We start from the raw sequence: 17,473 nt of genomic DNA on the forward strand, positions 1-17,473 counted from the left end.
ACTGCTTCAGTGCCAACCCTTCAAATCCAGAATAAGAAAGAAAACCTGAATTACATCTTTCTTCATCCCCAGACAACATAGTATCTATGCTGATTGGGAATAGTTGGATATGTATTTCAGTACATCTGTGAAGCACCAGTTTAGGGAAAGTTTCTCTACAATAAACCAACAGGGTTCTGTTTAAGCCTTGCTTGCCTGGAACCACGTTGAGCAGAAATACTCTTGATCCAGACAGCCAGTTGGTGGATTGGAGTTACGAAGCAGTATTCATCTCACTCATTTTCTCAGCTATTTGTCAGAATATATCTTCTTACAGCTTACTTATAATTGTGACTGATTTTACTTCTAACTAGACAGTGATACAAATTTATTGCAAGAAAAATAAACACTTGCAAAATGCTTCAAAATGAATGAGATTGTGTTATGATATGTGCTTAGTAAAAAAAAATCCTCAGAAAAATGCAGTGTAAATATTACATGCTGTATAAATATCTCAAATAGTTAGCACATTTAATGTTAAATAATGAACTAAAGGGAAAAGTCAATGAAGTATACTTAGTAGTATTTAAATGTTGTATTCAAAGGAATTCAATGTTTTGCCTTGAAATTATTTACATTACACTACTTGAATACATCTTAAGATGTGGTGATCCAGTACAAGGCACACCTCTTACATTATTTAAATGCCAGAGTTGATGCATAGAAGGGAATTATACAGCAGCAAAAGGATAAACCAGACAAAAGGTTGAAGCAGTTGACAGTTAATATGCTCTTTTTCATTGTCTGAATTAGCTCTTTTCAGCCAGGAAATGACAAGCATTCCAGCAATTTAACCTTATTTAAGGAATGGTTTGTTTTGCAATTATACATTTTTAACCATTTTTTCAGTCAATACTGCATATATTTTAGAACAAGTTTTTATTTTTTAAATTTATAATGGTTTTTAAATTAACATTTTTCTGTTTTTCCAAGTTTGTTCTTTTAAAATACCAGAGTTCCCAATTGCCCGTACAGACCCTTACATACATGCAGTTGTATGCGTGTCAATAATTTAGTTAGCTATGACATTTGCCACCATGCCTTGCTTTAAACATACATTGATGTTCTCTTCCTTTTTTACTGTCACTGTGTAAAATGATTTAGATCTAGAAATTGTGGTTGGTGAAATGTCTGTCAGTTTCATGGCTAAGTTTAGATTGGAACCCAGTCCCAATTCAGTAGTTTTTCTATATAAGTTGGTTATGCAGATTGAGGACAGGACCAGCAGGTGCAAAAAAAGGTTGGGAGTTGGGCTTAGTTCTCCTTCAACTCTGTGCATTGATTAAACCTGTGGAGAAAACTTGAGAATACAACTGTAGGCATTTGTCTTCTGCCTGGCCGGTTCTTACACCTGAACCTGCAGTCCAGCTATCTGAGATTATAACGTGTACATTTACCATGCCTTGCATAACATCTTTGTATTCTCCAGTGACTTTTGGGATAATAGGATTCTTTTTGCTTTATAACTGGATTCAGGTTTTTAATTATGCTGTGTAGCTAGCAATCCAATCAATACCAATTAGATAACTGATTCATCAAATCATAATTCAGTTTGATGGTATATGATGCTTGATGTTCCTGCAAGCATTTTTAAGCAGTTCCCTAATGAAAACAAATATAGAATCTTTTTGTTCTTAATATCAGGGTTCAAGTGGAAGTGTGTCAAGCAATTGGATGAACCAGATGGATACTTATAACTTGATTTTGAGTGAGCCTTTTTATCATAATACTAATTTGGAAAGAGGGAAGGGACAGTCAGTCACTTAAGAATACACACACACACACACACACACACATACTTCCTTTGTGCTTTCATGTCATAGCTTCTGTTCTTGACAGCTGGGTATCCAACCACTCTATTCACTGAACAAAATACCTCTTTTCCCCTCGGTAATATATATAGCCTTTAGCCATAAGGGACAATTCTGAGAAATTCACTAGAGAGTCATGAAAAGGGATGGTGGCTATAATAATCTGATAAATGTTCTGGAAAGCATGCTCATTCAGATGGAAGAATCTTTCTTGCTGTTAAACAGTGCTGCAGTTTGGCTTCAGGCTGCTTTAGCATCTGTGCATTAGTATTGTTCATTCATCCTGATGTTCTATGGAAAAGGGATATAGGCTAAGGCTCTCTGTCAGTTAGATGCAGGGGTTCCTAGGCCTTGTCATTTATAGGTTATATAGATCTTAGAACAACGACAGAAAGAGCTCTAGTTTATAGGATTATTCTGACTTTTACTAGAACCACCAGAACTTGATGTACTTAGAATTAAAGAAATCTGAGCTCACAAATTAGTTTTGAGTATCCAAGGTGAAAGAGTATTAGAACTTCTGGCTAATGCCCCACAATCAGTAGTGTTTTTTCCATTATAGTAATATAATTAAAGATGAAGGAGTCAAATTTCTATTGCTGCTGTAGAATAACTGAGAATCAGAAATCATGGTTGAGTTAGCTATCTGGAGATTGATCAATAAATCCTAATTTACTTCTATCCAGTTCTGATTTAAAGGCTTCAGTCAGTGGGTCAGACAATCATAAGATATGGTTAGGAATTTTCTTTCCTCACATTACAAGTTGTTTTCTGTTATTAAATAAGATTTTCCCCTATTTTTAAACTCTTTTCTGCCCTGAAAACCTTATGGTACCTCTGTATGCAGACAGAGAATGAATGGAGACAACACTTTAGATAGTTAACCATGTTTTTTCTAATTTTAGGATTATGGAAATAATAAAATCAAGTCCTTTAGGGATGTAGTAAGAGCATGAGAGTTCATGAAAAAGAGTTAGAAAATTTAAGATAATTGTATGTTTTTCTGTGATTTAAACCAAGACTTCCTTTCCCAAATCCAAGTTTGCAAACCACTGGTATTCACTGTAAAGTAGCTGTGTAGCCTTAAAACTTTGTGGTATTTCATCAGTTCAGTTGGTGGTATTTTTCTTTTGGTTTGCTTTTGGCAATGAATTAAGACTTCCTCTGAGCTAGAAGTTTATTTTTCCAGATTTTATCCTTTGGCCTTCCTTCAATGGTTTACATTGAGCAGCTTGAGACTCTGTCCTTATTTTAGATACTGCTGTCCAAAAACTTTTATTTCATGCTTGGGATCCATTTTACAGAGCAAGTATTACCATCACTTTACTTCAGAATTGTCATGAACAATGTTTTTATTGGTCATTGGTTATGTAGGTGAAACGTTTTGTGGCCATTCTACATCCTGAGTATGAATTTTAGATTGGTTATTTACTTTGCCATGTACAACTGAAGTCACTTTAGCAAAGTACAACTTTAACTCACTTTCCACTCTCCACCCCCTCACAAATCAGTTTGAAGCTGACTCTCAAGTGCCTTCATTTCTGCTGCCCTCAAAACACTGGAGAACGAGTAGGAAATACAATGAGCCCTCCAGTTCTCTATCTCGGTGAGTGGCAGGAAATTTCAAACTTGACCAGCCTGCCCAGCTAGCAAAAATTTCCATCCTCCTGGGAAAACAAATTGCTAGCACCATTTCCCCTTCAATTGTAAATATAGATTATCTTTCAATTTTAAGTATATACTAGACAATCTGTGACCTGTTGGGTCATCACTTCAGGGATTTTTCCTTACCTAAACAGAGAAGCAGGATGATCATGAGTGGGCAAAAAAGCAGTGGGAGCAGGAGTGACTTCCAACTTGCTGCCGGCTTCCCCATTGACCTTGGTTGTGGAAAGGTGGCAGGTAGCATTGGAAATCTTCCTCCCTCCCTTTCTCTTCCTCCCTTCCTCTTTCTCCTCCCCTCCCTCCCTCTCTCTCCACATATAATATAGGCTTGCACCATTTGCCTTCCCCTCACAACCTTCAGGAGAGCCCCAGTGAAGCCTCCTCCTCCTTGGCTAACCCATGGAACTGCCTGCCACTTTGCTGGGGGGAGGTGGAACAAAGGGAGCCATGGACTGCAAGGAAAACTGCACCCATGGTCCCCACCCCAGTATGTCTCCAAAGACCCCCTTCCTTGAGGGAGGAAGAGGGTTCACATGTCGACTCCTGGCACTACCCAGGCAGTAGGCATCCCTTGTCCTTCCCTCAACGCTCAACGTTGTTAAGAGATTTCATATTTCTGCCTTGGTTTCAAAGCAGCCAATTGCTGCTCACCAGTCAGGCCTTGCCACCAGCTGATTAGGTGCAGGGGCCAGAGGGGGGTGGGAAAGAGGTCGAGGATGCACCCATGATAATTATGTGACCTTGGCTGACCAAGGCAGCATAGCAGCACTGAAGCAGCCACAAATTTCCCAAATTTCAATCCTATGGGAGTAATGAGTCCTGGATTTTGGACACATTCTGTAAGTTAACCCATCTGAGGTAACTTAGTTCAAAAATTGTTGCCTTATGATGCACTGTTTCGCCCATTTAAAGATTACAGACATGAGAGTTTTGGTGGTACAGTATATAGATTTCTTTCCCCTGTTGAGAAGCTGTCATTACTACTGTTTCTATTAAAAAGTGTCTGCTCTTTTTTGGCAGGAAGGGTAGCATGGTAACATTTTTGCAGCCAAGCACTTTTCATAGTCACCATAGGCATAGTTGTAGATGCCATTATGAAGCCTATAGAATTGTGAAACTGTCTAGAGGATTAAGTTAGGGCTCAGTGATAAGCTTGCCTGTGTTCCTTCTCTAGCATAGGTAGGTTGCTGCAGATGCTGAACTACAGCTTGCTTGCACCCAGGAACTGGAAGGTGTGAGGAAATGAAAACAAAGCCAATAGAAAAACAGATTGCTCATGGCCCTGTCATTACAAAAAAAGTCTAGCTATCTTCCATGTTCAGTGCACAGCCACAAAAGAAAGCCAAAAGGGCAAGGACAGGGAGGTCCAGAGCCAAGCTGGGAACAGCTCAGAGTATGTGCAGAATGAGGTCCAAAGGCTGCTTGTATGTAACAATTCCTACCTGCATGTTCTCTAATGTTCTTCTTTTCAAGATATAATCAGCAATGGACAATATAAAATAAAGCAAGGGTTTATTTTATGTTGTATAATTTTGCAGGAGGAAGTGGTTGAGCAAGATGCTTTCAACTGGCTTGTTTTCTTAGTGTATCCACTTCATTCCTTTGCTGCTGTTGCCAGTGCTTATTAGTTTGCCTTCCACTAGGATCCAGTTCCTAGAAGGAGAAGATGATGCTTGGGACTTAGAATTTGTCTCCTTGTTCTTCTCACTGTTAATTTGTTCAGTGCAAGCAGCAACCACAAGAAGGAGAAGTAGCAAACCTAGGGGCTAGGCCAGTGATTCTCAGCCTCGGCAACTTTAAGATGGATGGACTTCAACTCCTAGAATTCCCCAGCCAGTATGAGCTGAGGTTGAGAAACACTGGGCTAGGCAAACAGGAGACTGAGAGTGGATCCTTCCTTGGGCAGGAAACTTCTCCAGCAACTGCCCCCAAATGTCAGCCTCTGCAGCCATGTAATCATAGCAGCTTTCTTTTTGTGGTACATTTTCACCAGTGATTAATGATGTTAACCCAAAAATATTTGATCAGGTATTCTATTAACATTCTTCCATTTTGAATGGTTTTGCCTGATTTTAGTTTCTCGGGTTAAAATTGAAATTCTGATAGCTTCTCAGCAGTCTCTTTGTGCAGTTGATAAAGCTGGTTTTAGAGCTGCTTTTGAGAGCCCCAGAACAACTTATTGGAGAGAAGAGCATTTCCCTACTTGAGAAGAGGGTCCCTAGGGCAGTGTTCCTCAACCTTGGCAGCTTGAAGATGTGTGGACTTCAACTCCCAGAATTCCCAGAATTCTGGGATTTGAAGTCCACACATCTTCAAGCTGCCAAGGTTGAGGAACACTGCCCTAGGGGACCTCTGGTCAAGCAGAAGTTCCTTTAATGATCATACATTACAGAGAACTAATTATTTCAGGGCGGATCCTTCTGTAACTATAACAACATCATTTATCACATTAGGAAGTTTGCAGAACATTATCTCTCTCTTATGTGTGTGTGTTTTGATAGCTGTCAAGCTCCATATAGCTGACAAATTCAAAAGCCAAGAACATAAATTTCAGAAAGACATTTTTCTTGCCACTCAGTGTAAAAACATAATCTTGAAAATTGTAAAAAATGGTTTCCAGGCAGACTTATAGCAAGCTAATTAAACATTTGAAACATTTGCTCCCCACGTCTGGGCTATGCTGCCTCTTCTGACACAACTGAGCTCTTCCACCTGCTTCTCACAGTCTCTAACAATGGGGAATAAAAGCAGTTCCCACCAGTTCCAAACTGTCCAGTGAGGTTTAGGACGTATAAAGGCTACTAGTGCATAGTAAAGTTAAATGGAATATTTGAGATGAGGGTGTGGCTGTTCCATTTGTTTGTTATAATGGCCCTTCTATTTTTGATGTATTACTAAAATATTTTCATATTTCTCCCAATTTAATTGATCTGGAAAAAAAAAATTGCAGAGTGTGATTGTTCTAATATGAATAATTAGTTGGTTCTGGCGGGAAGAGTCCTCTGATGAAGAAAGCTGCTTTGAATCCAGCTTGCTTTTACGTGTTTTATTTTTTGCAGTTTTTTCCAGTGGCTAATCAATTGAACCTGTGACTTTCTATTGTGTTGTATCTTATTACTCTTTTCATTTACATTTTAGAATTTAAACAATTATTCATCTGATATATAAAGTGAGAATGTGACAAAAGATGTTTCAAACTGCATATTTCTCTCCAATAATTTTCTTGATGGGCAGAATTGATTGTGACTGCCCGTTGACAGCTGGTATAATTGGATTGTGATGTGTGAAATGGCTCCAAGAAATTAAAACTTTAAAATTAGGATTTAGCCAAATCTCAACTAAATATTTTAAATCCAGTTGACCCACATGTGGAACAAAGCAGCCTCTTTAGTGTTTTACTAGAACTATAGACCTTTAAAAATTAGAAACATTGGCTGTATTGAACCCAACCAGTTATGGGCCATAAAATATGCTCTTGTTATCTTACTAATCCTAGGGATCACAAATGGAGCTAATTATCTCATAATAAATTGGTACTCTTTAAGTATCAATAAATGCTTTAGTTTTCATAATGCTTATGTATAATTAATGTACTACACCTTGCAATAAATATACCTTGTAATTCAGCATTAGCCTTTTTAATTCTTGATGTTTGTCTCATCACTTAGGTTTCGACACAGCCCTAATTGCTTTTATTTGAGAGACTGGATCATCCACAGCTGGATTAGGCAGTGTCTTAAGTTTGGTGCACGGGATAAAGCTTTGTATACTCTCCAAAACAAGGTTTTTAAATTTTATTATATTTTATTTTGTATGAAAAAAAAGAAACTAACAAAACAGAGAAAAACAATCTCTTCACAAAATCATACCTTGCTCATATACTAATCAAAAGTAATGTTACATAGGAAATTCATGACCTATTATACAATTAAATGATTAATTTTTATACCAGTCTTCCTAGCAATAAGTTAAAAAATGGAAGATTAATATGTAAACATTATGCGTAGTCCAAAATTTACAGTCCTCCTATTGGGATTCCTGGTGATAAAATGCTTGTCCAGAGGTAGCAAAAAGGTAAGTTCTTCAGACCATTATATAATTGATGAGAGAATGGATGTCCTTGTAATGTAAGCTTTTTGCAACCATGAATGCATATAGTTTCCATTTTCATTTTCCGCTTGTTTGTTTCCAAGCCATTGATATTTAATTTAAAAAAAACAGAATATCTACAAAACTGAATAATTCTTTTAGGACAGTATTAATATGTGAAATAACTTGAATTGTTGAATAGGAGGGACCCACTAGCACATGGCCACATCATATCACGTCATATTATATTAAGTACCACATCTACAATAAGAGATGTACCCATCTAGTTCTGTCTTTTGATTTCTTTTTAAAAATATGTACGAATGTCCAATTGAACAAAATAATAATTATTTTTGAATTAAATATAACTTTAGAACTATAGAACTGTGACACATAGATACCCAAATGGTCTTTCATTCATATTTCTATACTGAACACTCTAACTCCTTTCTTCATTTCTCTTTATGCTCTTGAATATCTCAATTAGTATATTCTAACAAGGATTTGTAAATAGTTATTATAGGCTTTATTTGTAAAGAACGTATTGATCTTTTAATACTAAAACTTTTAATACAAGGGAAGGGGCAGACTGAGGCACTTAAGACTGATAGTACATATCTGGACATCAGAAAATGTTTTTATTGAAGATATTGCCACTCTGGGTATCTTTGGCAAATAATACTTGAGTTGCAATTTCTCAAATAATAAACATGTAATGTAATTTAATTTCATTAATGAATATATTAATACATTCTGCACTGCATCTAGGTTCTCCAATAGAAGGATTATGTTGCTATTTTCAAATCTGGATTCCTCTGTAATGTCATTTGCAGAATAAAGTAACCAGTTATGTTTCACTTGTCATAGTATCTTTTTAGAAAGGGCATTAATTAGTTATGCTGAAATCCTGGACAGTTTCAGTTCTTCATTTTAAGTCCTCTTACATTTCTTTGTAATATTCCGCTGGCCCAAGAAAAGAAATACTATCTTGATTTCAGTAAGGGTGATTAAAAGCCTACTTATGTCTCTCTCACTGAGATCCATAAGTGAATACCTTTAACGCTTTTGACCAGATAGTGATCAATTTCTTTATTAAGGGATTTAATAAATAGCTTGATTTATTTAATCAGACTACACAAACCACAGTAAGCATTTAAAGGAATGACTTCTATTTAGCTGAGAACTGTGTTGAACAAAAGTAGAAGTATCTATCTGTCCAAGCCATTTTTCCATGCACAGAGAGCCACATTCCTTGGCGTTCTTACTGGCTTATGTTTTTGTTTGGCAGCTCCACTTAGATTTTTGAGGTCTCCTGTTTTAGCCGTACAAAGATATTTCAATGTCAATGTGCAGTCAGAGGAAATGGTTCTTCCTGCTAAAGGTTTTAAAGGCTTGGATGAAAGGATACAAAAACATGTTCTTCTTTCCTGGTGTGCCATAGCTTGGCAGGAAACAAAGTGAAATGGCAGAGATTTCTGAATGCTATCTGTCCTTGGCTTGGAATGCAAAGGTCATTTACATATTGCATATTGAAAAATGTAATATATATCTCTGAGAGCTCATTGCCTATGATTAATGAAAGTAAAGAGTACTAATTTCCCTCCAAAAGTTCATGAGTAGAAGGTGGCTGGCTGCATTCGTGTAGCTGGCTAGTTACGTGCCCTAATCTCTGGTGCTGAAAAGAAAACTGACAGCACGAGGGCTCCTGGAGGTGTAGTTCTGCCTCTCTTCTTGATTAAAAGATTAGCTTAATGGAAGGGAGGTGGGAAAGCTGTCATGAACCTTAGGTCAATTAATGCTGCCCGTCCTGGTTTTCATCATCTAAAGCAGTGTTTTTCAAACTTGGTAACTTTAAGATGTGTGGACTTCAGCTCCCAGGATTCCCCAGCTAGCATGCTGGCTGGGGAATTCTGGGAACTGAAATTTACACAACTTAAATTTGCCAGGTTTGAAAAACACTGATCTGAAGCCTGTGCGAGTCAATGGGTGCAACAGCAGTTCACTGTTTCCTCAGGCACGAGCTACTCTGCAAATACTTTGCAAATTCTTTCTTATGTTCCTATGTCCATCTATGAAAGCCGAAATAGAAGCAGAATGCATACTGATATCTCTTTAGATTTGCCCAACCGTATCACACGTTCAGGCCGCTATTCAGAATTACTGGAAGTATGTAACACAACTTTGTCTTTTCTGCTCATTTCTTCCAGGTACAGTTTGGAATAATTCCAGATAGTTTTACCTTCAATTTATTATTGGATTCTTTTATAAAAGATGAGAATTATGAAAGTAAGGAACAAATATTTATTATGCATTAGTTATTATGTACATATTATATATTTTACCCTTAATACATATTGTACATTTCTGTATTTCCTGGATATGCCCATCTCTGAGCCTGTTTCTTTACATCTGATTTGCCATGATTTCAGGAATAGGCAATTTTTTAAAAAAAGCGAAAAGGGATGATAGAAGTGAATCAGGTGGCAAGATTAAAGGCAACGACTATGAATTCTTCTGTATAAAAAAGATATAAAAATACTTCCATCTAATTTTTGTATCTGGCAGCAGAAAGTGCCATTCTTTCCTAACAGCTGAAAAGCCACTGGGTAATAATCTGAATCAGAGTATTATGCAACTAAAAGAATTTGCCTAAAATGCCCTTAGAGCTTATTTGTGTCTTTTATATTGTTGCTGTTGTTACTTGTTTAGTATAAAACAGAAAAAGCAAAAAGATGCAAAGGTTTCAAAAGGAAAAAAGACACAAAATACGTATAGTTAAAAAATCCCTCCATTTTTAAACAGAACATTAAAACTTGACCAGCCAGAATAATATTGATCAGTGTTTCCATTATGCTGATAAAGAGGCAGTTTTCATAAACAGAGAGCAAACATACTGTATTTCATCAAATCTGGGTTCCAACTGCCTTTCCATTCTAAAAGTGTAATATTTTTTGCTATGCCCCATGCCCAGTATATCTGTAGTTCTTTATATATTGATAAATACCATTTTTATATATAAAACAAAATCATGTATCTTTAAACTATGTTACTTTTCCCAAAACAATATTAACAAAGTTAGGGATATTAAATTAAAACAGAATAATAGTGATGCAAGTCTATTTCATACGCTGTATCTCCTCATCATTTTATACTTCCATCATAATGAAGTTGATAAAACTAGACCTCTTTAAATATTATTTGAGATATTCAATACACACAAAAAAGAATTAGATCAAATTGTGAAATTAGAATATATTTGAATTGGATATACTTCTGCTGTTTTAGGAATTAAGATTCCCTTTGCCAAACCGGCCTCCTTTTTCCCAGGTTGTGGGAAGACCATAATAGTCTTTAATGCTGGAAACAGTATAATTATGAGTAAAAGAGAACCCAAGGACTTCCCTTGGAGGGAGTCACATAATAAGCGTATAATTATGCCCATAATGAATTTTGGACTTGATCACCTGGATTCCACTGAAAAAGAGAAGGCCCAAGAATAAAGTTGAACAGCAGGAAAATTAAAACCCTCACAATCACATGGCAATGATAGTTTAGGTAAAGAAAATCAAGAAATTTGTCCTTCCCATAAAACCTCCTTAATTTATCAATCTGCTGAATGGTATTAATATAGGTGTTTAATGTGGATATTAAAAGTATTAATACAGGAATACATTTAAGAACATAGTCTTAAAATGACATACACTTTTATGACATTTACCCCATAAGATCACTGGGATTTTTAACCAGCTGTTTATGTCATATTAATCTGAAATAAACAGTTTGATATATTTATTTCTATAACTACATTGGTGGGATAATTATTGTAATACATTTTAAACAACCATTTTAATGCTTGTTTTTATTATTGTTAGATGCTATGGCTGTAGTGACTGAAATAATGATTCAGGAAGATTTTACTGAAGTGTCTACTCAACTTCTCTCACTTTATACCATGTACAAGTATTTGGCAACCAAATCAGAACTTACGGTAAGCCACTTGCATAATGAAATGTTTGTGGTTATGGCTAAAGAGATATATAGCTGTATGATTCAGATGCAGCATGTCCATTCTTTCAAAATATGATTTAAAGCCAAGAATGAAAGGACTTCACGTCCTTAAGTATAATTTAAGTTGCCAGGCTGTGCCAGCTGGTATATGGCCCTTGATTGACCCCATGGCTACTCTACTTTCTCCCATAACATCTCCCTTCCATCATCACCAGCTGTCAAAGCCAATGATTCGTGTTACCACACCTGGCGTCTGCTATAGGATAGTCTGCTTTGCTATCCTGTGCCAACTACTTCCTTTTGCCACACTGTCCCCTTCAAAAAGTGTGAAAGATATCTGAAATTGATGCGAACCATGATGCTGGCATTTCAGGTTGGGCAGCACCCACAAGCCTTTCTCTGTTTCAGCTGAACCACACTTTTATCAAAGAGAAAAGGGGAAGGGTACCAGAGTGGGTGAAACCCATACTTAGTGTGTTTCTAGCTTAGTGTGTCTGAAAATGCCAGAGAAAATGCCACAAAATCTTCTAGTGTTTGTTCAAATGGAATCTTGGAGCCATATTTGGCCAGAGGAAGTAAAGGTTGGATGATATCAGCAGTCTAGGGCTTCAGAAGAAGGGCTTCTCTGTCCCTCAATTTCCATCCTGTGGAGGATGTAATAGAAATGAAGGCAGCCTTTGGGCCAGATTCAGTTCTGTAACCCTAAATTATATTATCAGAAATGTGCACAAACTGAAAAAAAAGTTACATTTAAACATAATTTACTTCTAAAGCAGGAACTGAAACAATGATTGGGAATGGATTTAGTCACTGGTTTGGAGCCAAACTATATTTGTTAAAATGAAGGAGATTCAAAGTGAATAAGAGAAAACAGCTTGGGGCAATACAGCTTCCCAACCTTCAATATCTGTATATTGATCAGAGTTCCACATCATGTCCATGTTTAAGTATGAATATCTTCCACTACTTAGATGTCTATGCTTAATACATGAACCTCAAAGGTAAGGCCTGGAAGGCTGGACACCATACCTGGCTGGGGAATTCTGGGAGTTCACACATCTTCAAGTTGTCATGGTTGAGAAACACTGCTCTAGAGAAAAGTGGAAAAGGCTGGTTGCTTGCATAAAGAGGGAGAATTGACATTCCTTTCCAAAATACCCATCTTGGTACTTTCCCAGCCTCTCACCAATCTTTTTAGGTAGCTGTGGTTTCTAGCTGGTTCACAGCCCTTTGGAATTCAAGTGCAGCCTTGTCATTACTTCTCTTTTTAGAATGTTTCCTGAAAAACTATTCTGCTTTTTTCATGTAGAGCCTTGAGGCCTAAAAGTGATAAAAGTCTAGTGGATTTTGGTGGCAAAGTTTTTCAAATGTTTTAATATGTGGGGAAAGAAAATATAAAAAAGCTGGTGGTCCTGAAATAGCAGTTCAGAAAAATGACTCCTCTCATTTGAAGAACTTGGAAACGTTGTAGGAAATTTTTTTTATTGTACAGCAAATAATTGGCTTCATATACTTTTATATAAAAATGATTTAAACAAATAAAGCTGTGGTTTCCTTTCAGTTTCCTAATTATAGCAAATAAGAAGAGAATATCTATAGCAAATAAGATCCTATTTTTTTTCTTTCCTCCCTCTTTCTTCTAAATTTACAAATGGATGTTTGATTCCTTTCTCACTTCTTTTATTCATATCTTACTATAGTCAACCATCTTGATAAGGCTGATCTACTTTAGGATTTCACTATTCCTTTTACTTTAGGTCAAATTTTGTAGAGTTACTTGTGACCTAAATTTCATATAGAATATCTTTATGTTCAGCTCTAATTGTGCTGGCAGAACATGCAGTGAATTCTTATTTTTCTCTTTCTTTGCCTCCCCTATAGCAGTGTAATCTTATGTAAATACTACTTTGTTTTTTAAAAACAAATCTTTAACAAGAGAGTAAAAAGTAAGAAAGGAAGGGATTAGCAAAAACACATTACATATGGGAAACCATTCTGCCTAATGTTTAAATACATCGTTAAACCTCAACTACAGGAATTCTGTTGATCAGTTGTCCCACCAAATTGGTAGAGAACCAGTTCAAGACATGACATGGAATGTATATTGGCGATTCAAGATTATGAATCGGGGTTTACACGATCTTTTGAACTTGAAGAACAATTTTTTTTTCTCCCCCTGCTTGATAAAACCATAACTTTTCACATAGTATTAAGTTCCAAGTTCTTGGAGTATAACATAAAATAATTTTCACAACTTTAAATCTTTTTTTAATGACTTGTTCATTTGTGTTCTGCAGAATAATTGAAGACACTGTGTATGCCTAATGTTAATGGGCAGGGAGATGGGTGGCATACAAATTAAATAAATAGACAAACCTGAAAGTCAGGAAAGTTAAACCCCTCACCATCCATACGATAGTTCTAACTTAGGTAAAGAAAATGGAGTGGTTTGTCCTTCCCATTACAAAAAAATATTAGTATCTTATCAGTCTGCTTAAAATAACTTAAGTATATCGTGGAAATACTATCCATTTTTACAGTTATCTTTCTCCCCAGACTCAATGAATGTCAATTCTTATCTGAGATTCTTAAATACTTATGTATTATCATCCACAAGTGAAAGAAGCTGCCGTTTTGTGCCTATCTCTACTTTGGCATTGCTGTCAGCTTTCTTTCTGTGTGAGAGTCTGTGTATAGGGAGGAAGAGGGGAAGAAAAAGAAAAGCCTTCAAGCTGAGGTTAGTTCCTCATGATATTATGGACATGCCAATACAGTCTTCTTGGCAACAGTACAGAAGTGCTTTCACATGAGTTCTTCCATGATTTTTTTTTTTTTTTTTACTTTGCAGTCTAGTTTACAGCCCTGATATTCCCTGGAGGTTGCCTATCCCAACCCTGCTTAGCTTAGAGGCCAGTCAAAATGAGCTGTAAACAAGAGCCCTGCAACTTGCTGAAGTGTGTACAGATAGAGAGATGCTTTGTTTAATAAAGCAGAAAATGGGGAGGGATATGTAACCTTGTTCTGTTTTCACATTTTTCAAGCAATGTTTCCTGTTTTCAGTGGGAAGAAGAGAAAAATCTTGGAGCATCTATGTTGTTAGTGGGCCTCAAGCAGACCAACACTATAGGATTTAGTTCTCAGCTATATGGCTGTGCACTTCTTGGTAAGTTTTAACAAATATTTAATTAAAAAGTATTTCCATATTGCTTTATTGATGAGTCTGGAGTAAATGGAATTGTAACATTCTTCAATTAAATTCTAATATGCCTTGACACATTACAAAATCAGAACAAAATCAAATTAAGCATATTGGCACACAGTCCAAATAATATAAAATCCACCTCAACAATCAGTCCAAAATTCTTTTGAATATTTGTAAAGCCCAAAAGGTTGAATCTGTCTTTCTGGGGTCATCTCAACCATCTGCCCACAAAACAATCAACTGAGGAAGGAGGTAAATGGTAACAAGTAGAAATCACTCCTTAGCTATACATGAGGGAGTCATTTGCTGTTTTCCAACTAGAGGCCCATGATCCCCAGGAGTATAGGTATTCCATGAAGCATTACAGGTTTCTCTGTCGCGTCCTCCAAGCTAATTTACTGGCAATATTATTTGGAGTTGGTTTAAACCTGAATAGGGGCTAGACCCAACTTGAAACAGGGCCAGACTTCTCAAGAAAATGATATGTTTGAAATGTCCTCTTTGTAGCCCTGTTCTGTCTCTTAAAATTCCTGCCTGTATGTATGGGAAGTTATTTCTCTAACATTAATTATTATTTAGTAAGTATTAGAGACTGTAAATTAACATTTAAAGAAAGGGGAATGTTCCTTCTAGAGCAGTCCCTATTCCCTTCAAATCATTTTGGGATTTCAAAATACTTTTTGATTAAAGCTCAGCATACAGTGTCTGAATTCCCTCTATTTCAATCTCTTTTTCATATTTTACAATGGCTTCATTGTGCGCACAGTCAAAAACCCCTTGCCCCCCCTATGAATAGCTGTTAATTGGCATGTTACCTTCAGGTGAGAGACAGGCTTTATCAAAAAGTGTTAGATAGTTGCCCTGATGCATGCAATGGTTTCCCAGCTGTGACATCAGGATTAGATGCAGATCCTGATTTTACCTGGTGGTACAATTTAAAAAGTGGCAGCTTCTAACTGCAATAGAGATGAAAATTGTAAACTAATTAGCACCATTTTCCCCCCCACTTCAGCTGTCCTTTTTTAAAAACAATCTTTGATTAGTGTTTTCAAATCTTTAAAATACAACCGTGAATAGTTTAGGAAGGAATTGGATTTAGCAAATTATTTTACTTCTCTAGACCAAAGTCTCACCTGAACATTCTGAAGATCAAAAGCTACTCTCTGTCGTGCTATGTGTTTTGCAATCTTGCCAGATCTAATGGAGTAGGCCTGTATACAGAATGAAAGATGCCTGTAGACACAGACCAGCCTAGAGCATTTTAGCAGGTTATTTTTAAATATGGTACATTTAACTTTTTGTTTAAGTGTGTGGTTCTTGCTGCTTCATGGGTTCCCTCGTTGAGAAAGAGAGAGGTAGATGGATGTTGCAATAGGTTGCATTGTTAATTGTTCCTTTGTGATTAATATACTGTAAATGTGATATAAATTGTAGTAAGAGATGCAAAGCTCCATTTGAAAGCCTTTTCTGCTGTAGTGCCCACCTTATGGAACATTATCCCTCCAGAGATCAGGTTGGCCCTGATCCTGCTGACCTTTCATAAGACCCTGAAGACCTGGCTTTGTGCCCAGGCCTGGGTCCCCAAGTGCTCACAGAAACCCATTTCTTGGTTATATTAGTGATTTGGGTTATAGTGTTTCTCAGCTGCTATGTATTGTTCTAATGTTTATAATTGTTTTTACTTTCTTTAATTCTATTCACCACCCAGAGTCACTTGCTGAGATGGGTGATCATATACATTGAACAAATAAATAAATAAATGAGAAATAAGTAAAGCAGAACTTAATCTCAACTAGGCCAAGAAATATTTATTGAAACCACACACTCTGTTCCTAGAAAAACTATACAAATGTTGTTTCAACATTGTTTAAAGGCCCTTTCTGTGAACTGTAGGAGACTGTAAAAGCAAAGGGAGACACTGAGAAGCATTCTGAAATCCAAAAGTAGCTGGATTTCTTAACATCCCTCTGGGAATTATGTATCTGCTTTCTGCTCTGAATGTAACTGTAATAATAGAGGAAGAGTTTTTGCTGTTGTTATTATGGCCAACGTAGAAGAAGGTATTAAACCAGCATTTCTCAACCATGGCAGCTTGAACCATGGCAGCTTGAACCATGGCAGCTTGAAGTCCACACATCTTCAAGTTGCCAAGGTTGAGAAACACTGTATTAAACTATCCCTTCTCATATCCTATAACCTCAGTTAAAATTTTCTGCCTGCCCATCAGTGTCCCTTGTTCATTTCTAAAGAAACTGCTGACATAGTTTCTAGTTTCATATTCATCATCATGTCTCTTTGGCCCCAAGGCTTAGCTGTGTTTTCTGCTTTAAGCAATGGAGTAACTCCACAACGGCTGTTTACTAACAGGTAAAGTGGAGCTGCAGAAAGGATTGCGAGCTGTTTACCACCAAATGCCGCTCATGTGGACCCCAGGGTATCTGAACAGAGCCTTGCAAGTAATGGAGAATGTGGCCTTGCTTCCTGAAGATGTGAAGCTTTGCCAGGAAGCTGTAAGTGAAAAATCATTTAACCAAATGTGGCCTGGTGTATTCCTGGCTCAGCAGCAGGGTTGCTACTGTGGTTGGCACTATTTTATATAGTTCAGATATGTATTGAAATACGTGTTGAATACCACTGTGCTTATCTTCACCTTGAAAAG

The 17,473-nt window shown here is 36.8% G+C and overlaps 1 protein-coding gene across 1 annotated transcript in view; it reads left to right on the forward strand.

Moving 5' to 3' along the window:
* MRPS27 (mitochondrial ribosomal protein S27) overlaps positions 1-17,473 on the forward strand; it is a 57,045-nt gene that overhangs the window by 32,859 nt on the left and 6,713 nt on the right. Inside the window, exons 5-9 of the mRNA XM_007422570.4 lie at positions 7,184-7,298; positions 9,812-9,890; positions 11,477-11,592; positions 14,673-14,775; positions 17,182-17,324. Coding sequence (XP_007422632.1) covers positions 7,184-7,298; positions 9,812-9,890; positions 11,477-11,592; positions 14,673-14,775; positions 17,182-17,324 — 556 coding nt within the window. The remainder of the gene's footprint in view (positions 1-7,183; positions 7,299-9,811; positions 9,891-11,476; positions 11,593-14,672; positions 14,776-17,181; positions 17,325-17,473) is intronic.

Source organism: Python bivittatus, unplaced genomic scaffold (genome assembly GCF_059951505.1).
Source record: "Python bivittatus isolate LINGU-HERP-01145 unplaced genomic scaffold, Pbiv_v1 ctg000850_np1212, whole genome shotgun sequence".
NCBI lineage: Eukaryota > Metazoa > Chordata > Lepidosauria > Squamata > Pythonidae > Python > Python bivittatus.